Source organism: Lycorma delicatula, chromosome 6 (genome assembly GCF_047948215.1).
Source record: "Lycorma delicatula isolate Av1 chromosome 6, ASM4794821v1, whole genome shotgun sequence".
Lineage (NCBI taxonomy): Eukaryota > Metazoa > Arthropoda > Insecta > Hemiptera > Fulgoridae > Lycorma > Lycorma delicatula.
The window spans coordinates 10,911,178-10,926,507 of record NC_134460.1 but is presented as its reverse complement, the minus strand read 5'-3'; the positions used below and the strand labels follow the sequence as shown (position 1 = coordinate 10,926,507).

Below are 15,330 nucleotides of genomic sequence, written 5' to 3'. Positions count from 1 at the left end.
AAACCAGAGATAAATATTAAAAAAGATGACAGTCAAAATATATTATTGGAAAACACTGCTCGTTAATAGGATAATTAATAATGCAGGAAAGTACGTGCGACAATTTTATATGCAGTATTTTTATATAGCAAAATTTTTGTAATTTATTTAAACATATATATATATATATATATATATATATATATATATATATATATATATACGAGGGTAAGTCAATTATTCAATTATTATCCGCAATGAAGTTATAAATTTTATTGCAATACAAAAGGAAACAGACATCATCATTTTTCAACATAGTCCCCTTGCATTTCAACGCACTTGGTCCATCGTTGCACAAGCTTCCTGATGCTCTCATAAAACAAGGTTTTCGGTTGAGCTGCGAGCCAGGAACGCACCGCTTCTTTCGCTGTTTCGTCCGAGGTAAATCGACGGCCCCTTAATGCCTCTTTGAGTGGACCGAACAACTGGTAGTAAGAAATGGCAAGATCAGGACTATACGGAGGACGAGCCAGTACTTCAAAGTTGAGTTTCTGAAGCGTTTCAGCAGTGTGGATGTAGACGGGCAGTGCCGTGCAACAACACAACACCTTTCGACGACAGTCCTCGGCGTTTGCTTCGAATTGCAGACTTCAGCTTGGCAGTGAGCATCTTACTGTAACGTGCACTGTTTATTGTCCTGCCCCTTTCCTCATAATGTTCCAGTACTGGGCTTTGTGAGTCCCAAAAACCGTAAGCATCAGTTTTCCTGCGGAGGGTTGGGTTTTGAACTTTTTTTGCAGGGCGAGTTTGGATGTTTCCATTCCATACTCTGCCGTTTACTCTCCGGCTCGTAATGATGGATCCGTATTTCGTTACCGGTGATGATTCCGTCTAAGAAGATGTCCGTTAGTTACCGTAGCGATCCAAATGTTTTTGCCAGATGTCCAGGCGCGTTTGTTTTTGCGACTTCGTGAGTTGTTTTGGGATCCATCTTGCACAGACTTTATGAAACCCAAGTCTCTTGTAGATGATTTCGTAGACAGAACCGTGACTAATTTGCAGACGATGTGCCGCTTCATCGATAGTTACTCGTCTGTCAAAGAAAACAGTGTCACGTGCACGCTCAATGTTTTCCTCATTTGTGGCGGTAAACGGTCGTCCGTTTCCTTCGTTGTGTGTAACACTTGTGCGACCGTTTTTGAATTTTTGAATCCGTTCGTAGACACTCAGTTGCGGCAACACACTGTTCCTGAAAGTCTTATATGAATTTCGGCCCCTGATACACCTTCCGACCACAAAAAACGGATCGCTGAACGTTGCTCTTCTTTGGTGCAAACAGAAAGCGGAGCAGCCATGGTTAACGGCAGGGCAGCGATAATGGAACTAACCTAGCAGCATCAAACCTGCACAGACATAACAATTAAACCACGCATGCGTCATCTACGCAACACGATAGTACTACCAACATAAACAAAAATATAACTAAATTGCGGATAATAATTGACTTACCCTCGTATATAAAGGAGAAACAAATAGTGGGTGTTTGTTTTAGAATGTAACCTAAGCAAAATACTTTTTTGAAGTTAATACAATAATTTTGAACGAAGACGTTGGCAGCACTACCAACTGTTATAATTTTCTATTTCTTTTTTGCGAACAGTACGTTATTTTTTGTTATCCCTATTTTTTATTAAGAAGAAATTTAACACACGGAAGAAAGGATTTTTATTCTTATTTAACAACTAAATCTTTTTCTGTGCCAAGAAGCTTTAAATTTTCAATTGTCCCGGGTGAGAATGCACCAAATAAATCTTCAATTAATCGTTTGATAAAGAAGTATAGAAGGACCGATTCCTTTTGCGATGAGGGTCATAGCCGGAAATGTTTAGTAGTTAATAGCAAAACAGTGGAAGATGTAAACTTCTTAAACTTTAAACTCGCCTAACAAATCATAACGAATACTTACGCAACAAAAAAAGGAATGTTTCTGTACAATACCTTTAAAGTAACCCGACTATTTAATAAAGCCATGAATTACACCCAGTTGATTACGCTGCTCGGATTCGCTACTGTTAATGGCTTAATCAGTTTGTTCGTAAGAACATCAAAGTGTTGGATAATGTATATTTTAGAGATGAGGTTTGGTTTCATTTGTGTGGTTACCTAATAGTCAGAATCATCGCTACTGAAGCTGCAATAATCCTCACATTATCCATTCACTACGTTTACACTCAAAGAAAATTGGTGTGTGGCGTGTAATTTCCAGGCGAAAAATAATTGGCCTCATATTCTTTGAATACACTCTTAACGCAAACCTCTACCAAGAAATTGTAACACAATTCATTAAAAATCTAAAGTTAAATGAGAGAGATTCATGGTTTCAACAAGATGGGGGTCACATGTTACACGACAAGAGCAACGATGCACCTTTTGAGAAATTTCTTTGGTGGAAGAGTAATATCGACTGGCTTATGGCCAGTTAGAACACCTGACCTTTCTCCTGTAGATTTTTTCCTCTGGATATATCTAAAAGGTCGTGTGTTCAAAAATAATTCATACATCAATGAAGAACTGAAATCCGACATAATTAAAGAATTAAGAGAAATTGGAAGTGGTAAACGTCAAAAGGTTACTCGGAATATGAAGACAAGGTAAAGGATTTCATTGATGAAAATGGTGTACAGTTTAAACATTTGATATAAAAAAAATTTGATCTCAATATTGTTTTACACAAGTAATTTTATTACTTATAACTAATCGGATTAAATATACCACATTATTTTTCTTTAAATAATACACATTATTTTTTCGTTGCCTTTTTAAAACAAACATTCTGTATTAATGAAGTATTCAAATTTATTAAAATTATTTTTAAAAAAAATACAACTTAAAAGGTAACTTTTCTCCATTGATAAATTGAGATTATTACCTTTTTTAAAAATTTCTTATATATTTATTTACTAAAAAAAACTTGAAGCCCTAATAAGAAAGGGAGTCCGACAAGGATGTTCCCTATCGCCGTTACTTTTTAATCTTTACATGGAACTAGCAGTTAATGATGTTAAAGAACAATTTAGATTCGGAGTAACAGTACAAGGTGAAAAGATAAAGATGCTACGATTTGCTGATGATATAGTAATTCTAGCCGAGAGTAAAAAGGATTTAGAAGAAACAATGAACGGCATAGATGAAGTCGTACGCAAAAACTATCGCATGAAAATAAACAAGAACAAAACAAAAGTAATGAATTTAGTAGAAATAACAAAGATGGACCACTGAATGTGAAAATAGGAGGAGAAAAGATTTTGGAGGTAGAAGAATTTTTTTATTTGGGAAGTAAAATTACTAAAGATGGACGAAGCAGGAGCGATATAAAGTGCCGAATAGCACAAGCTAAACGAGCCTTCAGTAAGAAATATAATTTGTTTACATCAAAAATGAATTTAAATGTCAGGAAAAGATTTTTGAAAGTGTATGTTTGGAGTGTCGCTTTATATGGAAGTGAAACTTGGACAATCGGAGTATCTGAGAAGAAAAGATTAGAAGCTTTTGAAATGCGGTGCTATAGGAGAATGTTAAAAATCAGATGGGTGGATAAAGTGACAAATGAAGAGGTATTGCGGCAAATAGATGAAGAAAGTAGCATTTGGAAAAATATAGTTAAAAGAAGAAACAGACTTATAGGCCACATACTAAGGCATCCTGGAATAGTCGCTTTAATATTGGAAGGACAGGTAGAAGGGAAAAATTGTGTAGGCAGGCCACGTTTGGAGTATGTAAAACAAATTGTTGGGGATGTAGGATGTAGAGGGTATACTGAAATGAAACGACTAGCACTAGATAGGGAATCTTGGAGAGCTGCATCAAACCAGTCAAATGACTGAAGACAAAAAAAAAAAAAAAAAAAAAAAAACTTATAAAAAAAAAATTCCAATGACTATTTATTAAAGAAGTAAACTTATTAAAAAAAAATATTAACTCAATTCTGCGATAAGGTACACTGTTCTATAGAAATACAATAATAAAATAGTTATTGTAAAAAGTTATGAAATTATACTATGTGACAAATTACATAAAATCTCTAAAGAGAATAATGTATTTATCCAGTATTATGCAGTTGGTAGATGGCTTAAGAAATTTGTATTCCGATTAAATAGATGTATAATACTGCAGACAGTTCAAATAATGTTTGTTTATAAGCACTGAAAATATTTTTTTTATGTAGAAATAAATAAATTAAATTTTATTTGACGATTTTTATCTTCATTATTTTATATTGTTTGTATGATGTTTTTTTAGGGCTTGATCCGGCACGTCCATTAATACGAAATCAAGTAAAAGGTAGATTAGATTTAAGCGACGCAGATATTGTACAAATAATACATACAAGTTCTACATTTGGTGATAATAGACAACTTGGACACGTTGACTTTTGTATAAACGGAGGAAGAATTCAACCGTTTTGTTACAACACAACAAGTAAGTAAATATTAACCCACCGGTTTGGTTTAGCGGTGAACACGTCTTCGCAAATAGGCTGATTTCGAAGTCGAGAGTTACAACGTTCAAATCTCCTAGTAAAGGCGGTTACTTTTATATGGATTTCAATACTAGAATACCGGTGTTTGGTAGTTGGGCTTCAATTAACACACATTTCAGAAATGGTCGACCTGAGGCTGTACAAAACTACATTTCAGTTACACTCATATTATATCAATCATCATCTCAAGTATTATATAATAATTCATTTAAATATATTAAACATATGTAATACAAAATTACTCCATTAAAAAAGTAATAAATATTTTATTGAATGTCTACATAAGTCAAAGGAATATATGCCCGTTTAAATATCTTAATACGGAAATTACATTTTAAAGAAGAAATGAAGGAAATAAACTTCAGGTGTACTTTTATTTCATGAATTACGTAACTATTGAATCATAAATCTTTACAAAAAATATGTTAACAAAAAAAACCAGACTTTTATGTATATGTTATTTCTTTCATTAAAAAACGTTAACTAAATCCGACATCTATTGGTTAAAAAAAAAAAAAATGTATAAATTATATTTAAAGTTGTTTTTATATTGAAATTTTAGATAATCTATTTTAAAAGTCTTCAAGATCGAAGAAACTTTAAAAAATTTTTAAATAATAATTTCAGATTATTTTAAAGAAAAAAACATATATAATAAAATTGTTACTCTAACTTATATTAGTATAATTTATACAATATTTTTTAACGCGGTTACAATCAGAATTATAAAAGAAAACAAAAAGGAAAACAGCTTTGGTTTACCGGTAGCATTTGTTTATTTATGAAATTGTTAATTTTTTTTCAAGTTGTTTACATTTAAATGTCATTTCTTCTATATGTTTTATACTTTAATACTTTTTATGATTTATTTATACTTAAAAAGTTTATTTATAAGTTTATTTATACTTTAACAAGTTTATTATAATTTTCTTGCCAGGATTATCTTGGTACTTGAAATTAACATCAATTAATTTCAGACCAATTATGAAGAAAAAGAAATGCCAACTTCTACTAGTTCTATTTTCATATAAAACGTAAATGTTAATTATTGCATTTCAATAATTAATTTATTGCTTACGTAATCTATTATTAAATTCTGAAAACAGAAGCAACAGTAGAGTATTATTGACAAAAATTTGCCAAGCTTCGCCTTGGTTAAAGAAATTTATATGTTCCTCGCTCTGTTCCATTGCCAAACAATCTGCTTTTCATTGGACAAACAACTTTAAATAATTTTTTTATTCTGATCGGTAACTAATTATATATATATATATATATTGTTACCATTTGACTAATTTAATATCGGCGGACGAACACGATGTGATCTGGCGCACAGTATACGAACGCGCTGATACAGCGTCACTCCCACCATAGCAGCGCTGCAGCTCCACCACTCTCAAGCTCCAATAAAAGAGCGTGCACGAGAGTGAATTTGCAAATCATCGTCGACCACCACCTAGATAAGATCAAGAAGAAGAAGCTCCCTGGACGCCTCAACGTGGGACCTACCGGCGTATGCCAACATTCCCGCCGGAGCAGCAGGCCTGCTCGGCCCGCCGAGGAAGCCGCTATACGCGGACGCTACCTTCCCGCTCCAGCTCCAGCTCGCCGGGCTTCAATCGCCCTGGCCGGCGGACTCGGCAGCAGGAACCGGCCCAGCGTGGGATCGCTCGTGGAAAACCGCCTCGGCCACACCGGCGAGGGACGACCGACGCCGACCAGACACTGCGGGGCTCTGGGGGCCACCAATAGCGGGAACCCAACTGTCGCTGAGGAAAAGCCCGGTTGGATTTCAATGAACGAGCCGCAACTCCCTGACTTCGCCGGAGACCAGCTTCCAACAGCTCTTCCCAGAGCTAACGCAAAAACAGCCCTTTTCAGGACCGTCATGAATTACGTGCCGTCGAAGTTATTCGGCGACAATATATAATGCCAAGGATAAGTATATATGCTACTAAAAGAGTATGAAAAAAAATTACCTGGATGGATCAAGGGAAATCATGATAAATCCTTCAAAAAATAAAAAGTTCATGCGATTAAAATCCGTATTATTTAAATATTAATTAATGTAAAAGTAAAAATATACAAACTAAAATACTATTAATATATAATAATACTAATTAATATATAAACTATTTTGTAGCTATTTTTTATATATATATATTTTTAACTAAAAAATAAATCTCAATTTAGAAGGCTTCAATAAAGATTATTTGAGAAATGATTTAAAAAATTTATTGATTAGTATTATTTAAAAATTCATCGACAGAGAAATATTGTTTACCCATAAAAGAGAATTTTTCAATTAATTGTATTTAAATAAATTTATGGGAAGATTTTTTAAACATTTTGTTAATTTATTAAAAAAGGCAACAAAATCATAATGAGGCTCTTTTTTGTCAACCGAAGGACTCTGCTGTTACATGAAAACAAATTTTTGTCTGGTACAGAAGAGGTGGATATTGTGATCTTTAAAAACAGTAGTGATGTTTCTTAGTGAAGATTGAATATTGAAAATTTTTAATTTCGTAAATATTAATTTACATGATTCATATTTATAATTGGCAAACAATGATTTGACACCCCAATTTTTAACTTAAAAACTCGCTGTTAACATTTTGGGAGAGCCTCATAAAATATTTATTATACCGTAGATGCGTAAGAAAAACAGATATTTAATACTGAAGATAAAATCAGAAATTTATTAAGGCGATTCAAAGTAAAACTTAGGAAGATCAAACTGATTTCGCCAAAAAAAAAAAAAACAGTTTGATCTTCTACGGGAATTTATGATCTTTTATTTTAATCGGTTCCAAATAGCACACAGATAACGTCAGGATTGGGTAGATACGCTACAACAAGGTTAAGAAACGAAACTGTCAAAGCATTTGAGTCAAGGGAAACCGTGGTGAAACCTTCAAGAATAAAAAATTAATTATAAAATAAAAAAAATTCACGTGATTATGCAAATCTGTATCGATTATTTAAAATACAAACAAAACTTTTGCTTTATGAATAATAAAAAATCTAACGTTATCATTAATGAGAATTTTATCCAGAACCTAAGTAATATTATGTCTGATCGAGAAGCACACAAAATATACGATTTAAATGTAAGAAAATTGTTCCAAATATAGTTTCCTTCATTTTAATTTCAAAAAAATATTTTTTTACTAAAATTCCCTTTCACCAAGCAAAACAAAAACCTGTCACCGCAAAATGGGGAGAACAACTTACATTTGATATTTCAATAAAAAATTCCCCGAATATTGTAAATTCTATTTCAATATATATTTTAATATCAATCCTTAAATGTTTCTCTAAAATGAATTCAGAGCGAGTAAATATATATATATTAAAAAAAAAAATTGTTCACTAAAGCAGGTTTTATATTTTAAGCACACTTTGAGCACATAAAAGCCTAATACCACTTTTCGTTAGGAGAACGCCGACCAAATGAAAAATGGGGTTTTCTTCCATTATCCTCCCGATCGTTGTAATCAATAATAAGTAATTGTACTGAGTTTCAATGATGATTTTCAGTACTTACTCCTTTAGGAAACAATGCGAATTTCTCTGGCACCATAAACTGGAAATATATGGTTGGAATTTGTTCCAGATTAATATTAAAAAAATTCCAAATTAAGTTTAATAAATGATAATTATTTATCTTTATTTATAAATTATTATTAATAAAATTAAAATAATTCAAGTGTCTAAACATTTAAAACATTTTTTCACAAGACATTTTATGGAAGAATTTTTATTGAAAGGCCACATGAAAATTTTAGCGGCCGTCGCCTCAATTCTCTCCACTAGTCTTGGGCTAGTCGAATTGATTAGTCTTGGGCTAACAGTGATAATGAAAAGACCGACCTTTTTGCTAGTCATATGCGATGGTCTTTCATTCAACCACGTAACATCTACAGCGCTGACGGAGAGGAAATTATGGACTTCTTAGAGATTTCGATGCTGATACGTCTTCCGATTAAGCCTTTGCTAGTCATATGCGATGGTCTTTCATTCAACCACGTAACATCTACAGCGCTGACGGAGAGGAAATTATGGACTTCTTAGAGATTTCGATGCTGATACGTCTTCCGATTAATCCTTTCTCATGGGGAAGGGCTGAAAGTGATTGAAAAGAAGTAGAACTCAAAGAAGCCCCTGGGGCTTTGACTTGGTTACCAACATAATGTTCATTATGTTCCCATATAAGTCTGTAATTTATATGACAATTATTTAATGGCATCCCTAGAACGACGTGGTACCCGTCGTAGTGGAAGTTGTCTCAAGTAATGATAGTGCTGGAAAAGTCAGTGCATGACGTGTGCAGTGTATTATGTCCTTAGACATAATAAGTAGTAGGTTTATCGGCTTGCACAAGGTATTTCAAAAGCTATTTCTTCAGACATTGTGACCTGAATTATAGGAGGGACAAGTTATTCCTCACCACCAGTTGGTTTCCGCGGTGGTCACTCCAGCAATGAACAGACCAGAGGATCATCACCAACTGCTTGGAGGATAAAAAGTTCTCTTCGGCTGCCTTTCTAGATATACAGAAAACATTCGATAAGGTCTGGCTGCCTGGTCTGATATACAAATTAAACACAAATCTACCTCGACCTTTTTGGACGGACGTTTCTGCCAGAATAAATACAAGGAGGACTGTTTCCTCGAGTGTTCCTCAGCTCATTGTTGGGCTATCCTCTTATTCCAACTTCCCTGCGGACCTTCTAGTCACAAACATACCTCTATTACGTCATTTGCCGACGACATGCAATCGGTGGCTGTCGATGATGATCCGACTCAGATCATTACTAAGTTGCAATCCTGGGTTAGACCTTCTAGCCGAGTGGTTTAAGAAACGGAAAGTAAAGATTAATCAAGCGAAATCGATCCGCCTGACATTCGCGATGAGAAGAGCTTCTTTGGATGCCAAAGAATCCATTTAAACGGTTACATCTCGCGAGCTGAAAGTGTACGGGATTAAGGTATTTATTATAAACTATCATTGTATTCATAACACGAATAGCGTGAGGTATGTAGCGAACATCATTACTTTCAGCTAAAGTAATTCTAAGTGATATTTAGATGTTGTTTAGTCATAATAAAGATTGGCACAGAAAATAAAATACAAAAAATTCTCTCTGCTGAGAGAAAATTCCATGTATGGAATTTTAATTTTAATAGGGGGTAACATTCACGTAATCTATTCTAATTTAACTGTTTGTATAAATTTCTTTTAATTAGTTGTCAATTCTACCAATACAGCATTTATCCGTTAATTCAGCTCATATTTTGTTTTTTAGTAACGTCAATTATGACCTGACATCTGAGCTATAAATGTTGTCTCACAAGTTACATACATACTCTTACTTAAAAAAAAAGCTTCATTCCTGTTCATTAAATACGTGTCATCCTTTTTTACTAACTTGCTTTCTAAACAACATAAACAAACCTCATGTCAACTCAAATCGTTTTTACGTAAAATTCTATGTAATCAGATAAAATTTCAACTCTGTTTTCAATAACCTATATAAATAAGATTTTCAAATCTGAAAGTTTATTCTCAATAAGAATGATAAAAATCAAACTCTCTAAATTAATTTTAACATTTAAAATTTAGAATTTGAGAAAAAAGGTTGCAGCAGATTCTTTTATATAAATCCATTAGCCTTATTTAAAACCAAGATTAGTTTATCTGAAAATAGAAGTAAGCTGAATTACGTGCTTTAAAATTTAATTCAGAGAAATAAAAGAAATATAAAAAAATGAAAATGATCATAACGTTTTACAAATAATATATATAAATTATGTATTATTACATTTTCTAGAGTATTACAATTAAATTTATGGATACAATACAAATCTCATACAAAAGGTTAAAAAGACTGAATAAAATGTCAATAAATCAGTTAAAGAAGAAAATTACCAATACAATAAACGTAGCCAGCCCGTAATTGTACCAGTACGTTTAATATACATAGTAAGATCCAAATCATAAAACACAATTAAATAAATAATACAACGAAATACAATAATGAAGCTATTTAAATATAAAATAGTGCCACGTGTTCGCGGCTCGGTTAGGATACTGAGAGATTGACAAATGAAAATGTTTATATAATTATAATTTATTATTTTAAGAACATAAATAAAAAAAGACAAATCAATAATAAAACAAATGTAAAATAATAAATAAACAAATATTAATCATAATAATAGTAATGATAATAATAACAAGAGGTTAGAATGGAGTTCCATGGTGATTAGGCGTGTTTCTTTTAACTCCGTGCTAGTGTTCGTTTTTACGTTCTTTCTAGCACAGGTGTACTGTGCTAGTTTTGTTTGTTATTATTTTTTGTTGGATTGATTTGAGTTCAGTTTTCTGCTTTTGTTCCCGTTTTTTATTGTTTTATTAATTTAATTAAACTTTATTTACATCTGAGTTGTTTACCATGGCAGGTTAACAGTGACTATTTCTTTTCTGATCTTTATATTTTGATGTGTTGGGTGTTATTTATTATTTACTTATATTTATAATAGATTGTATTATACATATATATATATATATATATATACATTTTCTGGCGTTTTACGCCAACTTTAGTTGGTAAAACTATATATTTCCATAGTTTGTTAACAACTGTTTGTTATTTCATTATTGTTGGCGATGGAGGATTATCCTGTTCGTTTCTTCTGATGTCCGATTTTGAGGATCCGAAAAGTGAAGAGAACTGCCGTCCGGTTTCGAGAGGAGCGGAAAGGCCGTTGCAGGGTTGTAGATCTCGCAAACGTTCGTTTGGTCTCTCAGTGGTAGGAAGGCACCGCTCGAGCCTGTTGAAGGTGGTATCGGAGGATACCAGTCGGAAAACGCGTTGTAAGCGGAAGGAAGATAGGGTTACTCGGTTGGAAACCCGCCGGATTGCTGTAGCAGAGTACGCTGGTTCAGACTCTTCTTCGGGAAATGACAGTCCCGATCTCACGAACCGTTGTGTAGTTGAAATGGAAGAGTGTTTTGTGGTGGGAGGCAAGTCTAGCCTTAAGCGACAGAAATCGCTGTCTCCGCCGGCAACGTCCTCGCCTGCCATCAAGCGGAGATCGTGTCCAGATGATGGTAGTTCTATGACTTTGATTGCTGAGTCCGGTGGTGATTCTGGTTCTGATCTCCAGAACTGTGGGACCCAGGACGTGTGCCCGGAGCTGCTAACCACGGGATTTGCAACTGTCCTAGAAGATCTGTGTTCCCGAACTGAGCTGTTAGATTCTCTCGTCAAACCGTGTTCTGAAGTTAAGCAGGATGTTAAGTCGACGTCTGCGGCCCTGGTTGGCTTGGTACAGCGGGTTAGGCTGATTATTTCAACCGGTTGGCTGAATGAACTACCTCGAAAGACCGAAGCGACCGCGCAGGTAGAGGAGTCTGAGAATCAGAGGTTATGTAGCGGTTGTAGAGCGAGAATAAGGCCAGGGGTCTGATAAGACCACCCAGACACTCAAAAGAATAGGATCTGACGATATCATCAGCAAACTGGAGGAGGGCGTTGATGACGACGAGGTTCCTCTACTTGTTGCCCAACACTGGGGTGAGGAAGTTTTCAAGATGGTAAAAATGGCTGATACGTCATTCACAGACAAGGAAGGACGAGACGTTGTATTAATACATGATTTGCGACCAATTTCAGCTAAGCGGACGGTTAGGGCTTATCAGATGGCGCCAAGTGTCAGAAGATTGGAGGACAAGTCGGAAATTAAGAGTGGACTATAATTGGTTGACAGACGAGGGGCCAAGGATGTATTCGGTGGTGAGGAAATAGATGTGGGAGGTACTATCTATACGACAGTAGTGAACTCAGAGGATGTAGATGGGATGATAGCCGACTGCTTCAGGAGCATCAGGAAACTAAGAGATATGGGAGTGGAAGCTCCTTTTGTGTCTCTGACTGGTAGAACTGGAGCCGTCTTGAAACGATTGCCGGAGTGCGATGGTAGACAGGCTGGTAAGGAGCGGATGTTATACATCGATGAGTCTACTGGAATGCGGAAGGCTACTCGAAAGGGTGAGCCGTCACGTACAATGTCGATCAGATCTGAGGGGCGGAGCTTCGCTGAACTGTTCAATGTGTAAAGGAAGGAGTGGACAATAGCGTAACTGAAGTACCGTCGGTTAGGAAAGAGAACGCCGATGAAGTACAAATACGTGTCAAGGCGAAACAGGCGGGTCTGTTAGAGCAGTTCATCAGGTAACATGTTGATGGGGTTGCGGTCAGAGAGGTCGGTCGACGAGCTCGCCCTGCATACTATTAAAAGATTTAGAGCATGACGTGACAGCTGCTGAGGTGGTCAAGTCGGTGGCGGCATATGCTGGCTGCATGGAGGCGGATTTGAGAGCCCGGTCCTGATGGCGGCTGGCAGATACTATAAGAACTAGAAGTAAGACGAATTCCGGCATACCTGCGAAGGATGTTGCACGAATATTTTAAGAACAGATTCGTGGTGGGCAGGTCGGAAGGTGGTGAAACGAAATTTCCGGTGGAGAGGGGTGTCCCTCAGGATTCGGTGTTGGGACCGGCCTTGTGGAGCATTGCTTTCGATAATGTTCTAAGGTAGCGCTATCCGGCGGGCGTCACCCCGGTGGCGTTTGCTGATGATTTGGCACTTGTGATTGTGCGCAAAACGGAAGAAGAACTGATGGTGGCCGGTGAAGAAGCGGCTGAGGTGGTTAAGAGGTGGCTAATAGCTCATGGTCTACGGCTCGCTGAAGACAAAGTGAAAGTGGTTGTTATGGCTGGAAGACGCAGACTGCATCCATTGCGATTTAGAGTGGGACACATGATAGTCCATTCTAGTCCAGCCGCGAAGTATTTAGGCGTGTGGCTGGACAAGAACCGATCCTTTACTATACATGTTGAGGAGGCGGCGAGAAAGGGCGAAAATGTGGTGAAGGCGCTGAGCAACATGATGAGAAACAAGGGCGGTCCTCAGACAGGTAAGAGGAAACTGTTGGCCAGTGTGTACTCTTCTGTGGTGTTATATGGAGTTCCTGTATGGCTGGGAGCGTTGTCGAGGGCAAGAAGTGTGAGGCGTTTGGTTATGCAACAACGTAGGCTGAACATACGTGTCATCGCAGGGTATCGAACGATCAGCGCCGAGGCGGCTTCGGTTATAGCTGGAGTACCGCCCATAGACTTACACGCGCAAATGAGAGCTGCAATAGTGAATGAAGGGGACAGAGAAAGGAGGCAATTGACGGTCTCTACATGGCTTGGCGTGATAGATGGCGAGATTTTGACAAAGGAAGGTGGACCTATGGGCTCATACGAGACGTCAGGAACTGGGTGGAGCGAAAGCACGGTAATACAGGCTACGAATTCACCCAGTTCCTGTCCGGACATGGATGTTTTCGAGATTACCTATACAGGATTGGCAGATGCCATACAAGTCGCTGTCACGATTGCGGGGGACTGGATACAGCAGAGCATGTAGTATTTTTTTGCCCTAGATGGCGCACCTTCCGCGTAGTGCTCGAGGGTCAGGGTGTGGAGGGGGCCAACAATATAATCGAGGTAATGCTCAGCAATAGCAACAAGTGGGAGTGTGTGTCGACTACGATCGCATCAATGATAAGAGAAGGCCAATGAAGAGAGGCGACGGCAGGCTGAGTTGATGCGAATATATGGAGGCTTGGAGTTCGATGACGGGTGATCAAGGGCGGCGGCGGGTGATCAGCTTCTGGGGGCGGCGGGGGCTTCTTGGAGTCGTCGCTCATCGATCGCCCCCTGGGGACGCCTTCCGGACACACGGATTCGGATAGTGGAGTGCCTGGGTGATCATGCAGGGGCTGTACATACCATATGGCTTAGATCCGGCCCCTGCACGGTAGGAGAGGAGGTCTTTTAGCGGGTGAGAGCCCCGCACTGCCGTCAATGCGGTCCTGATGGCGGCTAGCAGAGCTTTTTCCTCCGCTACGGAAAAAAAAATAATAACAATAAATAACAGACAATAAAATAAAATTTCACAATAATAATTACATTAATGACAATAATGGCAACAGTAAACAATAATAATATTAAATGTAAATAATAATAATAAATAGAGATTACATATAAAAAAGAATTTTAAGAAATCGTCAGGATTTATTCACAGGTAGATAAATACTGAAAACTAGAATTCAGTCCCATTGACAAAAGACATAGTATGACCGCTAGTTTTAACACGTTTAATCACTATTCTTTTATTAACAACAATAGTACAATAAATAAGATAAGTATAAAGTTCTTCAACTGCAAATACCGTTAGTGTTCACAAATAAAATTACTATAACTGTTTAAGAATGAGATTTAATACATTATCTCTTCAACTTATAGTTTTACAGTAACTAACATCTCAGATGTGAGTTACTTTCTTGTAATGAGTGACAGCTTGTGATGTGAGACTGCGACATGCGAGTCTTGCAGTCTCGCATGTCGCAGTCTCACATCGCAGACTTTCCTCGAGGAACTGGTCTTCCCCGAAGTATTTTATACTCCCACCTTTTTACCTTCCGGACCGGATCTAACTCGAAGCATTAGAACGATCGACAGAGTCCTTTTGTTCCTATGCATTCGAAACCTTGGTCCGGTAACACTTCTCACGGAACGACATACGAGACGATTCTTAAATGGACCTTGTTACCTTTACTAAACAACAAACAACAAAACAAGAACGTCAAAAAAGATAGAGCATGAATTTTAAGAGGTAGGGAAGGGGAGAGAACTACTGTACACATTTAATCGATAAAATTAGATTAAGAAGAAACATATACTAAAAAG

General features: G+C 36.7%; 1 protein-coding gene and 1 long non-coding RNA gene across 5 annotated transcripts in view; one reads left to right on the top strand and one right to left on the bottom strand.

The window, feature by feature from the left end:
- LOC142326544 (uncharacterized) overlaps positions 1 to 15,330 on the bottom strand; it is a 227,598-nt gene that overhangs the window by 16,131 nt on the left and 196,137 nt on the right. Inside the window, exon 3 of one of the 2 annotated variants that reach the window (XR_012756800.1) lies at positions 10,599 to 14,484. The exons of the other annotated variant lie outside the window; for it this stretch is intronic. This is a non-coding gene — a long non-coding RNA (uncharacterized LOC142326544). Of the gene's footprint in view, positions 1 to 10,598; positions 14,485 to 15,330 lie in introns of those variants that run through there. 2 annotated transcript variants of the gene reach the window in all.
- Positions 1 to 15,330, top strand: part of LOC142326541 (phospholipase A1 VesT1.02-like) — a 166,775-nt gene that overhangs the window by 142,746 nt on the left and 8,699 nt on the right. For all 3 annotated transcript variants that reach the window (XM_075369120.1, XM_075369121.1, XM_075369119.1), the window contains one exon: positions 4,279 to 4,458. In XM_075369120.1, the coding sequence (XP_075225235.1) occupies positions 4,279 to 4,458 (180 nt within the window). The remainder of the gene's footprint in view (positions 1 to 4,278; positions 4,459 to 15,330) is intronic.